Here is a 16,492-nt window from a genome sequence, read left to right as displayed (position 1 = left end):
AAGCAACAGCTTGCAGTTATCAGCGATATCAAGGAACAAGCACGGAGTTTAACGGGGATTTATAACCAGGTGATTTAGTTTTCATTTTTCTTCTTTTGAATTTAGTAAATTTGAAGTAAATAAGTAAGTATACATAATGTAGAAGTTTTTGAATGTCGCAAAGCCTGAAAATCCAAAATGGGTTGCAGATGCAAACGCCCGTGAGCTAGTGGAAATAATACGAGGATAAGCGCCCCCTCGTAAATTCGTTGAGTCTCGGAAGACAGGCAGACCATGAGTTTAAACATATTACTTTGTCACTCATAACAATGTGATTAACTTAAGAATAAACAGATGATATCGTTTCTTTCCAGAGCAATTACCATCAAGGAGCCCGAGCCTGGACACTCACAGACATTGAAGATGTCATTAAGCTTTTAAATAGATACGATACAGATAGTGATTTTCTTAGTGACTTGAATAATGAGGAAGTGGATGTTAACAAACTTTGTTACTTTACTTTGTTACTCAAAGTTATATGATAAAAAATAAAAATTCTCAATTTTGTTTGAATTTCACGTATGTTCTTTGGTCTGACAGAAAAACCTAAGGTCTGACAGAAAATTCTGACCAGTCAGACCAAATGTCTGACTGAAGGCTGTTGAGTTTCGGGAAGTCTGTTAAACTAGTGTGAATAAAGAATATACCTGTAATGGAGCCCTAAGTCTGAGTAAAGAATGTAATGGAACCCTTTACCGGTACTGGAATCAGAATTCTGAGCAAAGAATATAATGGAGCCCTAAGTCTGAGTAAAGAATGTAATGGAGCCCAATACCGGTAATGGAATACAAATTCTTAGCAAAGAATGTAATGGAACCCAAAGTCTTAGCAAGCAATATAATGGAACCCAAAGTCTGAGCAGAAAATTAATGAAATCCCATGTTGGAGCAAAGAATGAAACCCAAAGTCTGAGAATGAAACCCAAAGTCTGAGCAGAGAGTGAATTCTTATTACAGTAAAACTGCGATAACTCGAGGAAGCACGGGACCGACATCGATGCTCGAGTAATCGCAGGTTTTGAGTAATCCACGGTATTATTTGTGTTCACTGTCTCGGTTTATAATGCTAAATTCTGACCGCAAACGCTTTATTTACATGTAAGACGGTGCTAGAGTAAGAAAAGGCTTTGTAAAAATCGCTTAAGATTACAGTATTATAAACAAAACAATTAAGATGATCTTAATTTCATTTTATTATTTCAACATACACACAAAACATATATATTATCAAAAATATCTCATCAATATTCACTGTACATGTAGCATAATTATTTTTTAAAAAGCACACAAGGTACGTACATGCGCATGAAAAAAAAACACACTAAAAACAACATAATCACTACACACTTTGCATTTTATTAACATTAGTCAGACTTGTGCTGCGCAAAGTCAAGGATTGAAGATTGTCGCAACCCATTAGCTTCCCGGAACTGATGGCGGAAGACGTTTCGCAATAATTATCGATTGCTGGTAATTATTTAATTATCATTAAAACTGTGTAGCTTTGATCTACTTCTCAAAGGATGACAATTTGCAGTGTTTCTCAAATTGCAACAAACTTCACATCTTATCGAGCGTCTTTTGTCTGCTTGATTGCGGTGCTTTCACAACTCGAAGATTTTTAGAACCGATCAGACGAGAAAGCGTCCTCGAATAATTGCCAGTTAATTAGGTGTGAAATGCCTTTCAGGGACCGGCACACGCCCTCGTGTTATCGAAAATCGCATGTTTGAGTTATCGCTGGTATTTTTATATAGACATTAAAGGAAAATGCTAGGGACTTTCTTTAATGCTCGAGTAATCGCCAGTTTTCGAGATATTGCCAGCTCGAGTTATTGCAATTATACTGTATAATATATCCCAAATATTTTTGATTCCGGTTCATTTATGTACCTGTTTTTCAGGAAGATTTCGAAAAGTGGACAAGTAATGGAACATAAGAACTGTGTGTGTGTGGGGGGGGGGGCACTAGCCATCAAATATGGGAACAAAATGGCCTTTGGAAACCAAATTTTGAAATAAATGTAACTGGTATAACCGATTGGGGTTTGAAATAGCCAGTTGTTAATGTCATTTTGGGGGGAAAACTCAATGAATATGAAGAAATTTTCTGAGAGGTTGTAGCCTTTACTTGACTAGAGCTATAGTTAAATAGAAAGCCCTGATATTGTTTCATGTATGGTTTATGTGTTCACAGAGATAGAAATGAGTGGTTGCCCCTTTGCCTGGGGTGAGTTGATTTTGGCACAGGCAATTCAATTTTGAAAATTTGTAGTCAGGTGGAGAAACTAGCTTTTTGAAGCTTGAAAACAATTCTTTGCAATTAATGGGGATTGAATATAATAGGCAACTGTGGATTAAAATTTTAACCGGAAAAAAAGTAAAATAAAATGCCATTCATTTGTTTTAGCCAAGGAATTCATTCATTACAGGCTCATAATAGGACAAAATGCACCCACAGTGTGTCATTTCAGCAATGTTGTTGTGTTATAATGTGTTGTTTCTTTTTGTTAAAAGAAAGTATTAGATACACATGACACGTACTTGGTTCTGGGCTTGTTACGCTTTGGCGGGACAACCAAAGTACTGAAGATTGTTGCCAGTGTGGGCAAGCAATTGCAGCACTTCTGACAGAAGAGAGACATAGTATAAGCCTTGAACTTCCTTCTCAATTCTGTCTAATTGTATTTTACAGCCTTTATGTTAAGCAATAATGCAATTCTACCTGCCTAATATATTGTTCGAAAATAATATGTTTGTATTGTATTGCTTATATGTACTTTCAATGAACTAAGAAAATAATATGTATGTCTGTATTGTATTGCTTATATGTACTTTCAATGAACTAAGAAAATAATATGTATGTCTGTATTGTATTGCTTATATGTACTTTCAATGAACCAAGAAAATAATATGTATGTTTGTATTGTATTGCTTATATGTACTTTCAATGAACCAAGAAAATAATATGTATGTTTGTATTGTATTGCTTATATGTACTTTCAATGAACCAAGAAAATAAGATGTATGTCTGTATTGTATTGCTTATATGTACTTTCAATGAACCAAGAAAATAAGATGTTTGTTTGTATTGTATTGCTTATATGTACTTTCAATGAACCAAGAAAATAAGATGTTTGTTTGTATTGTATTGCTTATATGTACTTTCAATGAACCAAGAAAATAAGATGTTTGTTTGTATTGTATTGCTTATATGTACTTTCAATGAACCAAGAAAATAAGATGTTTGTTTGTATTGTATTGCTTATATGTACTTTCAATGAACCAAGAAAATAAGATGTTTGTTTGTATTGTATTGCTTATATGTACTTTCAATGAACCAAGAAAATAAGATGTTTGTTTGTATTGTATTGCTTATATGTACTTTCAATGAACCAAGAAAATAAGATGTTTGTTTGTATTGTATTGCTTATATGTACTTTCAATGAACTAAATAAATAGTGTTTAAACCAAGCAATTGTAAAAGTTTTTTTCTCTCCCTGTTTCAGGAGGATTTCTTCGAGTGGGGTGGGGAAGGTACCCTGGCTCTTGTGAAGAACATGGACAACAGCGTTCGTCTGCTGGCGGCAGCCGCCAGGGAGTGGAGAATCAAGTTGTCCCAGCAACGACAGGTAATCCCTAAATTTACATGTCCACGAAAAATATCTTTAAAAAAAAACAACATAAAATTTCATGACAACGAATGTTAATGAGTTTACAGTTTGTTATTGCTTAATCAGGTCTCATCGACCCAGTTTGGAGCATTCTCAACGTGGCGTGTGATTCTGATCTGTGAGAAGGGGAAAGTCAGCAACTTCATCCGCCTACTAACGGCTGGAGGGGCCACTGTGCTGAACATGAGGTACCATATGAGCTGGGCTTATGAATGTGCTGAAAATGTCGTCCCAGACTAGCCTGATCAGTCTGCACAGGCTAATCAGGGACCAATCTTTCCGCTTTAATTGTTTTGTTTTTTTAAACAAAGGAAGTCTCTTCATAGCAGAAAGTTGAGGCTGAAATTATTGGCAATTTTTAGCCTGTTTGGACTGCGCAGGCTAATCTAGCAGGGTTCCCAGCCAACCTGGAAATCAGGGAAAACCTGGAAAAAGACTTTTCCTTTTTCCAGTCAGGGAAAAGTCAGGGAATTTGGGAAAAGTTCCTGAAATCAGGGGAAAATCAGGGAAGTTTGTTCGGTCAAACTTTCCCAACTTCTGTCCAAAAGTCCGTACAATTAAAACAGCAAATCGATTCCTCTGCATGGCTATGGTGGCTTTGTAGTATACATTTAGCTTAGTGTACTATTAGTAAATACCTACTTCTTTGTCTAGGATGGCTGTGTTGGGAGATGGGAGGCCATTGCAATAACATTACATAAATATAAGACATGTTATTGTCTGCAACTGCTATTTATTGAGGGTGTCTAAAACAAGAAATAGGTCGAAATTATTATCCTGGAATTTTTATTATACCCCCATTACTGGTAATGGGGGCTATATAGGAGTAACGTTGTCGGTCTGTCTGTCCCGAAAATGTCATCAGATCTTCACCAAACTTGGTCAGAAGATGTATCTAGATGATGTCTAGGTCAAGTTTTTATATGGGTCATGCCCTGTCAAAAACTAGGTCACGGGGTCACTTAGTGCGTTTTAAACAGAAAGTTTGTCCGGACCATAACTATGTCATTTATCGTTAGATTTTAAAATGACTTGGTACATTTGTTCACCATCATGGGACGGTGTGTCGCGTGAAAGAAGTACGTCAATATCTCAAAGGTCAAGGTCACACTTTGAGTTCAAAGGTAAAATGCTTGTCCGGGCCATAACTTTGTCGTTTATTGTGAGTTTTTAAAACCATTTGGCACATTTGTTCACCATCATTGGACAGTGTGTCGCGCAAACAAATTAGGTTGATATCTCCAAGGTCAAGGTCACACTTTGAGTTCAAAGGTCAAAAATGGACATAAATTAGATTGTCTGGGCCATAACTATGTTGTTCATTGTGAGATTTTAAAATCACTTGGCAAATTTGTTCACCATCATTGGACGGTGTGTCGTACGAAAGAATTATGTCAATATCTCAAAGGTCAAGGTCACACTTTGAGTTCAAAGGTCAAAAATGGCCATAAATGAGCTTGTCCGGGCCATTACTATGTCGTTCATTGTGAGATTTTAAAATCATTTGGCACAATTGTTCACCATCATTGGACGGTGTGTCGCACGAAAGAATAACTTCGATATCTCCAAGTTAAAGGTCACACTTTGAGTTCAAAGGTCATAAATGAGCTTGTCGGGGCCGTAACTATGTCTTTCATTGTGAGATTTTAAAATCATTTGGCACATTTGTTCACCATCATTGGACAGTGTGTCGCACGAAAGAATTACGTTGATATCTCCAAGGTCAAGGTCACACTTTGAGTTCAAATGTCAAAAATGGCCAAACATGAGCTTGTCTGGGCAATAACTATGTCGTTCATGGTGAGATTTTAAAATAATTTGGCACATTTGTTCACCATCATTGAACGGTGTGTCGCGCAAAAGAACTACGTCGATATCTCCAAGGTCAAGGTCACACTAAGTTCAAAGGTAAAAAATGGCCACAAATGAGCTTGTCCGGGCCATAACTATATTGTTCATTGTGAGTTTTTTAAATCATTTGGCACATTTGTTCACCATCATTGGACGGTGTGTCGGGGGAAAGAATTACGGCGATATCTTCAAGGTCACACTAAGTTCAAAGGTAAAAAATGACCATAAATGAGCTTGTCCAGGCCATAACTATGTCGTTCATTGTGAGATTTTAAAATCATTCGTTCACCATCATTGGACGGTGTGTCACATGAAAGAATTATGTCGATATCTCAAAGGTCAAGGTCACACTTTGAGTTCAAATTCAAAAATGGCCATAAAAAATCTTGTTCGGGCCATAACTATGTCATTAATTGTGAGATTTTAAAATGTCTCTGTACATTTATTTTGTTCACAGTAATAGGATGGCATGTCATGCGAAAGAATTCAAGAGTTCGAAGGTCAAAATGGCCATAAATGATAATGGCATAATAATTCTTAAAAATCACCATAAATTAGCTTCTCTTGTTTTGTGAAGACAGCATGCAAAATAGTCTGTGTCAATGCAGCATGTGGGGGTATACGTCACGTCTGTAACAAAGCTCTAGTTTTTCATCAGGGAAAAGTCAGGGAATTTTGTTCATACAAAAAGTTGGGAACCCTGTCTAGGACAACATTTAAATCACATGCATTAAGCCCAGATTTCCAAAAACAAGGCTGATATTTGATTTACTCTGATCTGGTAAAAAGAGGTGATTTAGAAAAAAATAGCAGTAGATAAATTTGCTCTGGTAAAAAAAAGGGACATAAACAATCAGTGGAACATTTGACATGAACACCTTGAAAAAAGATTTGTATGCCCCCGGATCGAAAGATCATGGGTATATTGTTTTTGGCCTGTCTGTTTGTCACTGTGTCAGTCATTCATTCATTGTGTGTGTCTCAAAACTTTAACCTTGGTCATTACTTTTGCAATATTGATGATAGCAACTTGATATTTGGCATGCATGTGTATATCATGGAGTTGCACATTTTGAGTGGTTAAAGGTCAAGGTCAATTTTATCCTTCAAGGTCAAAGGTCAAAAAATAAAATAAAAGCGGCACATTAGGGAGCATTGTGTTTCTGACAAACACATCTCTTGTTTGTGTATGGTTTTTCTATTTGGTCCATAAAGAAAAGTTTGGCAGTTGGATGTGTATATGGGTCTTTTTGGAATTATGACGTGCATTACTGTGAAACCAATATTATTTGTCGAACACTAATTTCCATGAGTTAGAAAGCAAATGAATCCACACACCTTCATGTTGAAGAAAAAATGAATCTACCATAATTAATCCATTATGCTTCGATGTAAAATAACATCCCAATTTATTATTCACCAAATGCTACCTCATATACTTTAATGTGTATTATTAAATTAAACAGTAGACAAGTTTTTAGCCACTTTTTAACTGTTTATGTCCAATGGTTTATAGGTCATTTATTGGTTGATGAGGCCATGTGCTTTTGTTTACCACTTCAAATACGAACCAATGATTTCTCACCTCAGTTATTTATTGACAGATAGTTACAGGTAAATTGTAACTTATGTGCAGCTTAAACGGACTTTGTCACAGTTTTGCAAAATGACAATTTAAAAAACAAATGTCATAGAATCAAAGCAGAAAGTATGCATGGTATTCAAACAAGCAAAATTACACACCTGACTAATAAAATTGTTAAAAATATATGTTCCTTTATTGGTATTCATTAATCGAAATAAAAATAATAATTATAAAGCGATTGCAAAATGTAATGTAGCACAAAAGTGTATTACCTAGCTCTGTTTTAAAGTTCACAAAAAATGTCTTCAGCTTGTTTGTTGTAGTGGTAGCGTGTTCTCTTTTGCTTCCAGAATTCCCTCATTCGATCCCTAGAGTAGGCTTATTGTATGTGTGTTCCTTGTTATTATTACTGTTAGAATTATTCCTTATTATGTTATTTCTGTTAGTAGAACAATAAAATATTTTTAAAAATAATAAAAATCTGTGAAAAAGTCTTGTTAAGTAAAGATTCCTTTTAAAAGCATTATGTACACCAGCCCTGGTTGCTTGTTACAGGCCACCGTTCCCTGCGCGAGTGGACGCCACCCATGTCCTGATGGAGCCACACAAGATACCTGTCCCACAGGTATGCATTTAACGAGCCTCACTCTCATAAAAGTGGCTTAATGCATGTGCGTCAAGTGTCCCAGATTAGCCTGTGCCAGTCCGCAATGAGGGACAACATTTTCCTCCATTACAGGATTTTTGCTGAGAATAGACTGGTTTTAGATGTAAAATTTCAGAATACTGGAAATAGTCGTCCCATGTTAACCTGTGTGGACTGCACTGGCTAACCTGGGATGACGTGTTATGCAAATGCATTAAGCCCTATTGTCCCACAGCAATCGTATAAAGTTTTTGGAAGTCATCTCCGTTAAATAATGAATTCAATATTTTATGAATCACTAAACTTTTTCGTAGGTAGGTCTCTATGGGGCAATGTGAACGGCCCAAGAGCTGTAACTCTAGCTCTATCTTTTTATACCACAGTAGCTTTGTCGGCCCACATAAATTGCTATGAGTTTTTGGAGCCAATTACATCCACATTTCTCAGGAGATATAAGGTAGTGTTATAAACTCAGGCACTATTTTATTTTAAATATTTGTGTCTAAGATGACTTGGGATTTAACCCTTTGCATGCTGGGTAATTTGTCGTCTGCTAAAATGTCGTCTGCTGAATTTTTTCTTTTTCTTCAATTTTTTTTCAAAGAATACTATCAGAATAGCAAACAGTTTGGATCCAGATGAGACGCCACGTTTTGTGGCGTCTCATCTGGATCCAAACTGTTTGCAAAGGCCTTTAAAATTCGGTTCCTGCACTGAAAGGGTTAAAAAAAGACTATCTACCAAAACCAAGTAATAACCTCTTGTCTTCCTCCAATTTAGAAATATGCAATGTAGACTCAATATTCCGTTGTGTCTGCAGGAAGACCTGGAGAAGCTCTTGTCCAGCGGGTGTCTGTGTCTGAAACCAGAATACATCAGCGGATACCTGTGCAATCCGGAAAGTGACGTGGCGGCATTCACACCGCCCGAGATTCAGGCCCTGCTGGCTGCGTAAGTGTTTCTTAATCTATAAGTTATGGAATTGTTCTTATTCTTCTATGTTGAAGCTTAGTAGAGGGGCTAGGTTTTTGCTTGGAAATGATAATAAGTATACACTTGTGTATAATAGAAATGCAATAATGCTGGAGCAGCTGGAGTTTCACTTATTTATATTGACCTTTCAAGTCCAGGGCTTTTTTTCTTGATATCGGGAATGGGCCTGGTCTTCAATTTTGCGAAAAATATCAACAAAACTGAGAAGGGGAAAAACTATTCCCAAAGTAAGCTTGACATTTTGGAAAAATTCCATCATTTTAAAGAAAAACTCTTTGAGGCCTTTCTCTTGGGGGAAGGGGCCTTTATAAAGCCTTTGCTAAAGAAGGAAGTTGACTAGATCATTTGACCCTTATTAATAGGAACTTTTACATTTAACCCTGTATACTTGCACCCTGTATATACATGTATAACCCCATTGACTGTTCCTGTTTTGTGTTTTAAATAAACTCAAATTCATTAAAATGTTTCATTTTATGACCTAACATTAAGGGTTTGACTGCATGACTTAATTTTTTTTTTCAATTTTCAGGATGTCAGACAATGACTCTGGGAGCAAGAAACGGAAGTGCTCAACTGGTGACGAGTTACAAAAACGAACTAAACGTAGATGATCTAAACATGGTGTTTCAGCAAAAACTTGTTAATTAGAAATAGCGTCAACATGGTGTTTCAATGCCAGTAACTCTTAAATAGTGTAAATGATTGAAACTACTAAGTGTTGTGCAATGTACAATTTACATATTTTTATGGAATTCGCCTTTTTCTCCCATTGCATATATTTATAAATTCAAAAACGTATTTTGTTGATATATAAAAGTTAAAATAAAAATGAACATACATTACATCAGGCTTATTGAAATTTACCAGCAAGTTTTTTGCTCAGCAAATCATGTAGGGCTCTTGAATTTAACAAGCAGAACTAGTGAAGCAAATGTTTTTGATACCCTACTGATGTCTTGTCTTAGGGGTCAAGTTATCAAGTACCATCGGTATAAGATACTACACTTTGATCCTGGTGGACCCAGGGGGAACCAAAAAAGTTCCCACATGATAGTGCTGCTTGTGAACTAAAAGTGACTCGCTTTGTCTTGTGAAACTGGTTGATCCCTTTGTTGCCCTGGGAACCCTAATTATGGCTAATGGATTCCTGGGACGCTGTAGTTGACCCAGCTTCGTAGTCCTGGGACTCGTTCTAGGTAGCCTTGAACCTCAGTATACCTACTTTCAGATACAAGTTAGCAATGCTAGATGCACGAGTACCTGTTGACTCCCCATGCTGGTCCTGGTATACCTCATAGTTGTGGTTGACCCCCTCAATTTAGTTCACTCCCTGGTCCTAAATTAATCCCCTAGCCCTAGTTGACCCCTAAATGCTGGTTGAAACCCTAGACCTGGTTAACTCCCTAGTTCAACATGAAACTCAGCCATGGTTGACCCTTCTTGCTGTGGTTGACCCCCAAATTTGGTTGATCCCTATGCCTTGGTTGAACCCCAAATCCTGGTTAACTCCATTTTCTGAGACAAAATTCTAGCCTTGGTTAAACCACTAACCCTCAGAGCACTAGATAAGGGCCGTACAGCCGTAAATACAGCTTTTTCATGAAGGTTTACGCATTTATTTTTATAAACTGGACGTACAATTACGACTTTAATATCCCTTTTATTCATTTACGGAAAAAATCTGGCTGTACCGTTATGTCCGCGGGAGCGCGGCGTAATTTGTTGGTCTCTAACCTAACCGGTAATTTAAATTACCAAAAAGTTGTAGACTGGGTTCCGGTATTATTGTCTGTTCTGTGGCGTGATTTCCGGTAACTCGTAAGCCCGTCAAAAACAATATGTCTGCGCGCAAGGGAAGGCCGGCTAAACTGAAAGCGGTTAAAAAAAACACTTTGTTGTCATATAATGGCTACAAAAGGTCGTCTAACCATCCTGACATTCAATCTGTGAACCCAGTTGAAGTGTTTGCTTAAGCTTTTAACATAGTCTATGCCAACTTTGACAGTTGACTGCTAAAGCAATGATTCTTTTGAGATGAGACAGTGACATTGGTGTTCAATTACTAAGCTTACAAGTTGGCTTGTGTTTTCTTGTCAAAAAGAAGAGCAAAAATAAGAAATAGTGATTATTCATGAGTTTTAATGTGTAGTTGTATTTGCATCAAAATTCAGAATGGAAACCCTAATAAAGTAACTGTTTAAGAAGCTAAATATATATATTATAATTGCTGCAACTGTTTCTGTAAAGTCAGTTATGCACCCATCAATATCCAAGAACACGGGTAGTACAGTACTACTTGTATTTTTGGATATGGTAGTACAGGTACTACTTGATTTTCAGTGTTACTCCTTTTCTTTCTGTCAGTGGCAGTACCGTTACTAATTTCACAAATCCTTATCTGGAGCTCTGAACCCTTACAAACCCTGGGTTTGGTCAACACCATTATCATTGTTGACCCATTTGTTGACACTAGCTCTGATTGACCTTTTGGTTGATTCCCTCATCCTAGATGATCCACTTGCCTGGTTCACCAATAACCCTGGTTGATATTTCTTTCCATAGTTGACACCCTATCATAATTCTGGTTTACACAACAAACTACCCCAGGTTCACCTCATAACCCTGGTGAATCTTTTTCTTTGTTGACGCTCTATCATTTTTCTGGTTGACACAACCCATAACCCCAGGTTCATCCAGAAACCCTGTTTAATCTTTCGTTTCCATGGTTGATGCAATACCCTAACTCTGGTTAACACAGAAAAACATGAGTGACCGCAAAATTTTGATTGATGTTGTTACATGTTGCCTTTATTTGATTGCTCTCACTAATTATACCCCCCCCACTAAACGAAGTTTAGGGGGGTATATAGGAGTGAGCTTGTCTGTCGGTCGGCATGTGTCCGCTCTCTAATTCAAATAGTTTTCATCCGATCTTCACCAAACTTGGTCAGAAGTTGTATCTACATGATGTCTAGGCCAAGCTCGAACATGGGTCATGGCAGGTCAAAAACTAGGTCACGGGGATCACTTAGTGCATTTTAAACATTGAGCATGGTGTCCGCTCTCTAATTATGCCCCCTTTCGAAAAAGAGGGTTATATTGTTTTGCACATGTCGGTAGGTAGGTCGGTCGATCCGTCCGTCCACCAGATGGTTTCCGGATGATAACTCAAGGACGCTTAGACCTAGGATCATGAAACTTTATAGGTACATTGCTCATTACTGGCAGATGACCCCTATTGATTTTCAGGTCACTAGGTCAAAGGTCAAGGTCACAGTGACTCGAAATAGTAAAATGGTTTCCGGATGATAACTCAATAATGCTTAGGCCTAGGATCATGAAACTTCATAGGTACATTGATCACGACTCGCAGATGACCCCTTTTGATTTTCAGGTCAAAGGTCAAGGTCACAGTGACTCAAAAAAGTAAAATGGATTCCGGATGATAACTCAAGAATGCTTACGCCTAGGATTATGAAACTTCATAGGTACATTGATCATGACTTGCAGATGACCCCTATTGATTTTCAGGTTACTAGGTCAAATGTCAAGGTCACAGTGACAAAAAAACGTATTCACAAAATGGCTGCCACAACAACTGACAGCCCATATGGGGGCATGCATGTTTTACAAACAGCCCTTGTTCAAGTAGTTTTCATCCGATCTTCACCAAACTTGGTCTGAAGTTGTATCTAGATGATGTTGGGTCAAAAACTAGGTCACTGGGTCACTTAGTACGTTTTACTTATTCATCATGGTGTCTGCTCTCTAATTCAAGTAGTTTTCATCCCATCTTCACCACACTTGGTCAGAAGTTGTATCTAGATGATGTGTAGGTCAAGTTCAAACATGGGCCATGCAGGGTCAAAAACCAGGTCAAGGGGTCACTTAGTGCGTTTTAAACATTGAGCATGGTGTTCGCCGTTTTTTGTGAAGACAACATGCAAAATATATTATGTCAATGTGGCATGTGGGTGTATTCGTCACATCTGTGGCAAAGCCCTAGTTGATTTTTATGCTCCCCATATATATAAATATATATATATTTATTTATTATAATATAAATATAATTATTTATATATAAATATATATATATTTATTTATATATATATATATATATATATGGGGAGCATATAATTGCCAGTTTGGGGTTACTTACTTCTGTCACACTTGTTACAGTTTCTAATAGCGCCTTCAATAGTTTACCGATCTTTTACATATTTGGCATGTAGGTACCTTGCATGGACCTCTACCTTTTGATGATGTTTGAGGTCACTAGGGTCAAAGTCAAGGTCACTGAGGCTAATAATAGATTTATCTGTCACAATTTTGTTATAGTTTCTCATAGCACCTTTAATATTTTTCCGATCTTAACATATTTGAAATGTAGGTGCCTTTCATGGACCTCTACCTTTTGATGAGGTTTGAGGTCACTGGGGTCAAGGTCAAGGACACCGAGGCTAAAAATAGATTTTTCCGTCACAATTTTCTTACAGTTTCTCATAGCGCCTTCAATATTTTACCAATCTCTTACATATTTGGCATGAGGGTACCTTGCATGGACCTATACCTTTTGATGAGGTTTGAGGTTACTGGGGTCAAGGTCACCAAGCTAATAATAGATTTTCTCAAAGTCACCCTTTGGTTACAGTTTCTCTTGGTGCCTTCAATATTTGATCGATCTCATATGTATTAGGGATGTAGGTACCTTGTATGGACCTCTTCCTTTTTGATGAGGTTCGATGTCGCTGGGGTCAAGGTCACTGAGGCTAATAAAAGATTTTCTCAATGTCACACTTTTCCACACAATTAAACCATATATCGACAAAGCATCATTGAGGAGCATCAATCAGTTTTACTGATATCCTTGTGTTAAGAGAACAAATGTTCACAGTCTGAGAGCAGATTTGAATTACTGTGAAACCATTATTAATCGCCCGGCATTTATTTGCGTGTATATCGTCAGTAGACCGATTGACGAATTCAAGATCCTAACGAACAATTATGTCCCATATTTGAACAAATTAAGACTGAATTACCAAAGGCATGAGGCACTAAAATCCAACTGAATCCACGCATACATCGTCCGTCTGTTTCGTAATCAAGATAAATCCGGTTTTGAAACAAAAGGGTGTAGATTACACAGTGTACTTAACTGAGACATTGCTCTAAAACGCGAGAGCAGTACTGCTGTATGGACTTCGTTGACTTAGTTTAGGTAGAATTGTAATGATTAGCGCTAATTGTTAACAACTTTATTACCCATTGTGTGTATTGTGTTTTTCAGTGTTGTTACAGAAGATTATACAGCCTCCACGCATCAAATTGGATCAAAGACAATAAACGAAATTAAAAGATAGTGATGTATATACTTATATACATTCTCCGTATAAATAAATACAGAACATATATATCTGTGTTTGTTTGTTTGCGTTTAACTATAATACAGGTGGTAAAATAGCTTGTGCTTCGTATTATGGGCTATCGATCTTTTTTATGATTGACAGCTTTTACAAGTTTTACGATGCATGTTTCAAATCATTGTTACTTGTAGCCATTGAAAACGTAACAGGTAAAGAGAAATTAGCAATCATGACGTCATGATTAGTTCCATCCAAATGTAGGGAAATTGTTTTCAGAAATTCACTTTTATTTTTGCGTGATTTTCAGAAAATCCCCGAAAAGCACGATTTTCGAATGACTGAGTATGACGCGATAAAACATTGCTTTGTATCCTATTGCATTCAATCTAATTTAAACTCACTCGTCCATTGGTTGTTACAATTAAATCTGAACTGTGCCCTTTGAAACCGCTGTCCCATAATGCACTGTTAATTTTACACTTCCGAAAATTATTGTACTTAAAGTGATCAAATATTTAAGATGCAAAACTCTTGAAACTTTATTGAAAACTGACCAAACAGTTTGCTAACACTAATTTTAACCAATTATCTTCGCACCTTCTCTTATTTGCGCCGATAAAGGTAAGATTGTTATAAGTTTGGTCATGATAATAAATGAATAAGACCAATTTGCAACTGGCTTCACTGTTTCAAACCCGGGTTTCAAACACTCGTTAATGGTTATTCGGTCCCACTAATCCGCTAATCATAATAATGATACACTAATGGGGGCAAATTACTGATCCCCTGATAACAAAACACTAGTATATTTACATGTGACAAACAGGCCCCACCCCCGCAAGTGACTCAAAGTGTCTTCCCTCTTTCCCCACTACGATTTATCGCAACCACGATATATTTCGGACATGTTTTACAAACAAATCGGGTATTGACTGAAGCATTTTTTATTTTTTCAAAGTCAAGAATTGGCGAATTAAAGTGCTGACGAAAACGTCTTTTTTATAAAAATGACGAAATTTTGTGCTGGCTAAAATAAATGGTTTCACAGCATTTTGGTTAATATAGCTCGGCCTTTGATAGCTTTAACATAACAAAGCTCAGCATTTTTTTGCAAAAACTGTTAAATTCTTTCACACCAACTGTTGGTGAGATTTGAGCCAATTTTCTTTGTGGTGATCAAGTGACTAAGCCAATTTTCACGTTGATATTACTTTGTGGTAATCAAGTGACTTAGTTAACACTTAGTTTTTTCGCAGTATTTACTGTATTTCAATGAACAAAATTTGATGCAAAATTTATTTTTAAACATTATCCCAACATGCATGTAAAGCAGTATTATTGAACTGCAAAATGTTATGTCTAGCACAATAAAGAAAGAAAATAACTGAATAATTTTTAAATACTGAATCATAGTCCTACAACATTACAGCACCAAATATTCACCAGGCAGCTTATCTCCAGCAGTCGTTTGCAAATCACAAAACTTCTACAGTGGCAGAGACCCAAGCCTGTTTTCCACAAAATTTGTGCGAGTGTGAAATATTCCCAGCCCTATTCTTTTGACCTAATAACAGTCACAGTGTCAAAGATTCCCAGCCTAAGTCCACAAATGATCACAAAACTGTCACTCCCCACCCTAGTCTTTTGACAATTGAACTGTCAGTGTAAAAGATTCACAGCTCTAGTCCACAATTATCCACAAAACTGTGTTGGAGCCGATGTTTCCCATCCCTAGTCCACAATGGATCACAAAACTGTCACGGAGCAAGTAACTACCACCCGTTAAGCACCGCCAGTGCAGCGCCAGCCTCAGGGTCCCAGGGTTTGATCCCCTGACAAAGAAGCTCGTACTCGTCGCTGCCCAAGTAGTCGTCAAAGTCGTCAGAGTTTGAATCACTGAACATGTTAGAGCAGCGCATGGCACGAGAAGCCATCATGGCAAACCTGAAACAGATTAGTTAACTATTTATTTCCACTTTATTGCATCGAAAGCCTAAGGCTTATTTAAGCCCTCCCAAGTCCGTGTCCCGGGTAGAACCAGTACTTTGTGTCTATGGGAGTGATCTCAAGAAACCTATGAGTAGGGATCAAACACGTGACCTCCCAGTTGTTGAAATAGTTTGTGCAATACTTTTTTTAAGTTACAATCCTAGATCACAGATCAGAAATATAACATATATGAAAAATATGGTTTCAAATCCATGGAGACAAAACATTTACAAAATTATATTCAATAACATTGTAGAAACATTATTATTATATCTGACTAATCATTAGTCTTCTAAAGAGCTGTCACAATCCGAGGCATGAACTTTGGGCTCAAAACTGAACGATCTTCC

General features: G+C 37.1%; 2 protein-coding genes across 2 annotated transcripts in view; both read left to right on the top strand.

The window, feature by feature from the left end:
* The window catches only part of LOC127859514 (DNA topoisomerase 2-binding protein 1-like), a 62,192-nt gene extending 52,560 nt beyond the window's left edge, over nucleotides 1-9,632 (top strand). The window contains exons 23-27 of the mRNA XM_052397012.1: nucleotides 3,548-3,670; nucleotides 3,779-3,900; nucleotides 7,704-7,773; nucleotides 8,615-8,745; nucleotides 9,320-9,632. Coding sequence (XP_052252972.1) covers nucleotides 3,548-3,670; nucleotides 3,779-3,900; nucleotides 7,704-7,773; nucleotides 8,615-8,745; nucleotides 9,320-9,401 — 528 coding nt within the window. The 3' untranslated portion in view covers nucleotides 9,402-9,632. The remainder of the gene's footprint in view (nucleotides 1-3,547; nucleotides 3,671-3,778; nucleotides 3,901-7,703; nucleotides 7,774-8,614; nucleotides 8,746-9,319) is intronic.
* Nucleotides 1-16,492, top strand: part of LOC127859743 (E3 ubiquitin-protein ligase TRIM33-like) — a 118,302-nt gene that overhangs the window by 66,897 nt on the left and 34,913 nt on the right. The gene's annotated exons all lie outside the window — the stretch shown is intronic.

The sequence above is a fragment of the Dreissena polymorpha genome, chromosome 15, assembly GCF_020536995.1.
Source record: "Dreissena polymorpha isolate Duluth1 chromosome 15, UMN_Dpol_1.0, whole genome shotgun sequence".
NCBI lineage: Eukaryota > Metazoa > Mollusca > Bivalvia > Myida > Dreissenidae > Dreissena > Dreissena polymorpha.
The sequence above is the reverse complement of the archived record's forward strand: the minus strand, read 5'-3'. Positions and strand labels throughout refer to the sequence as shown.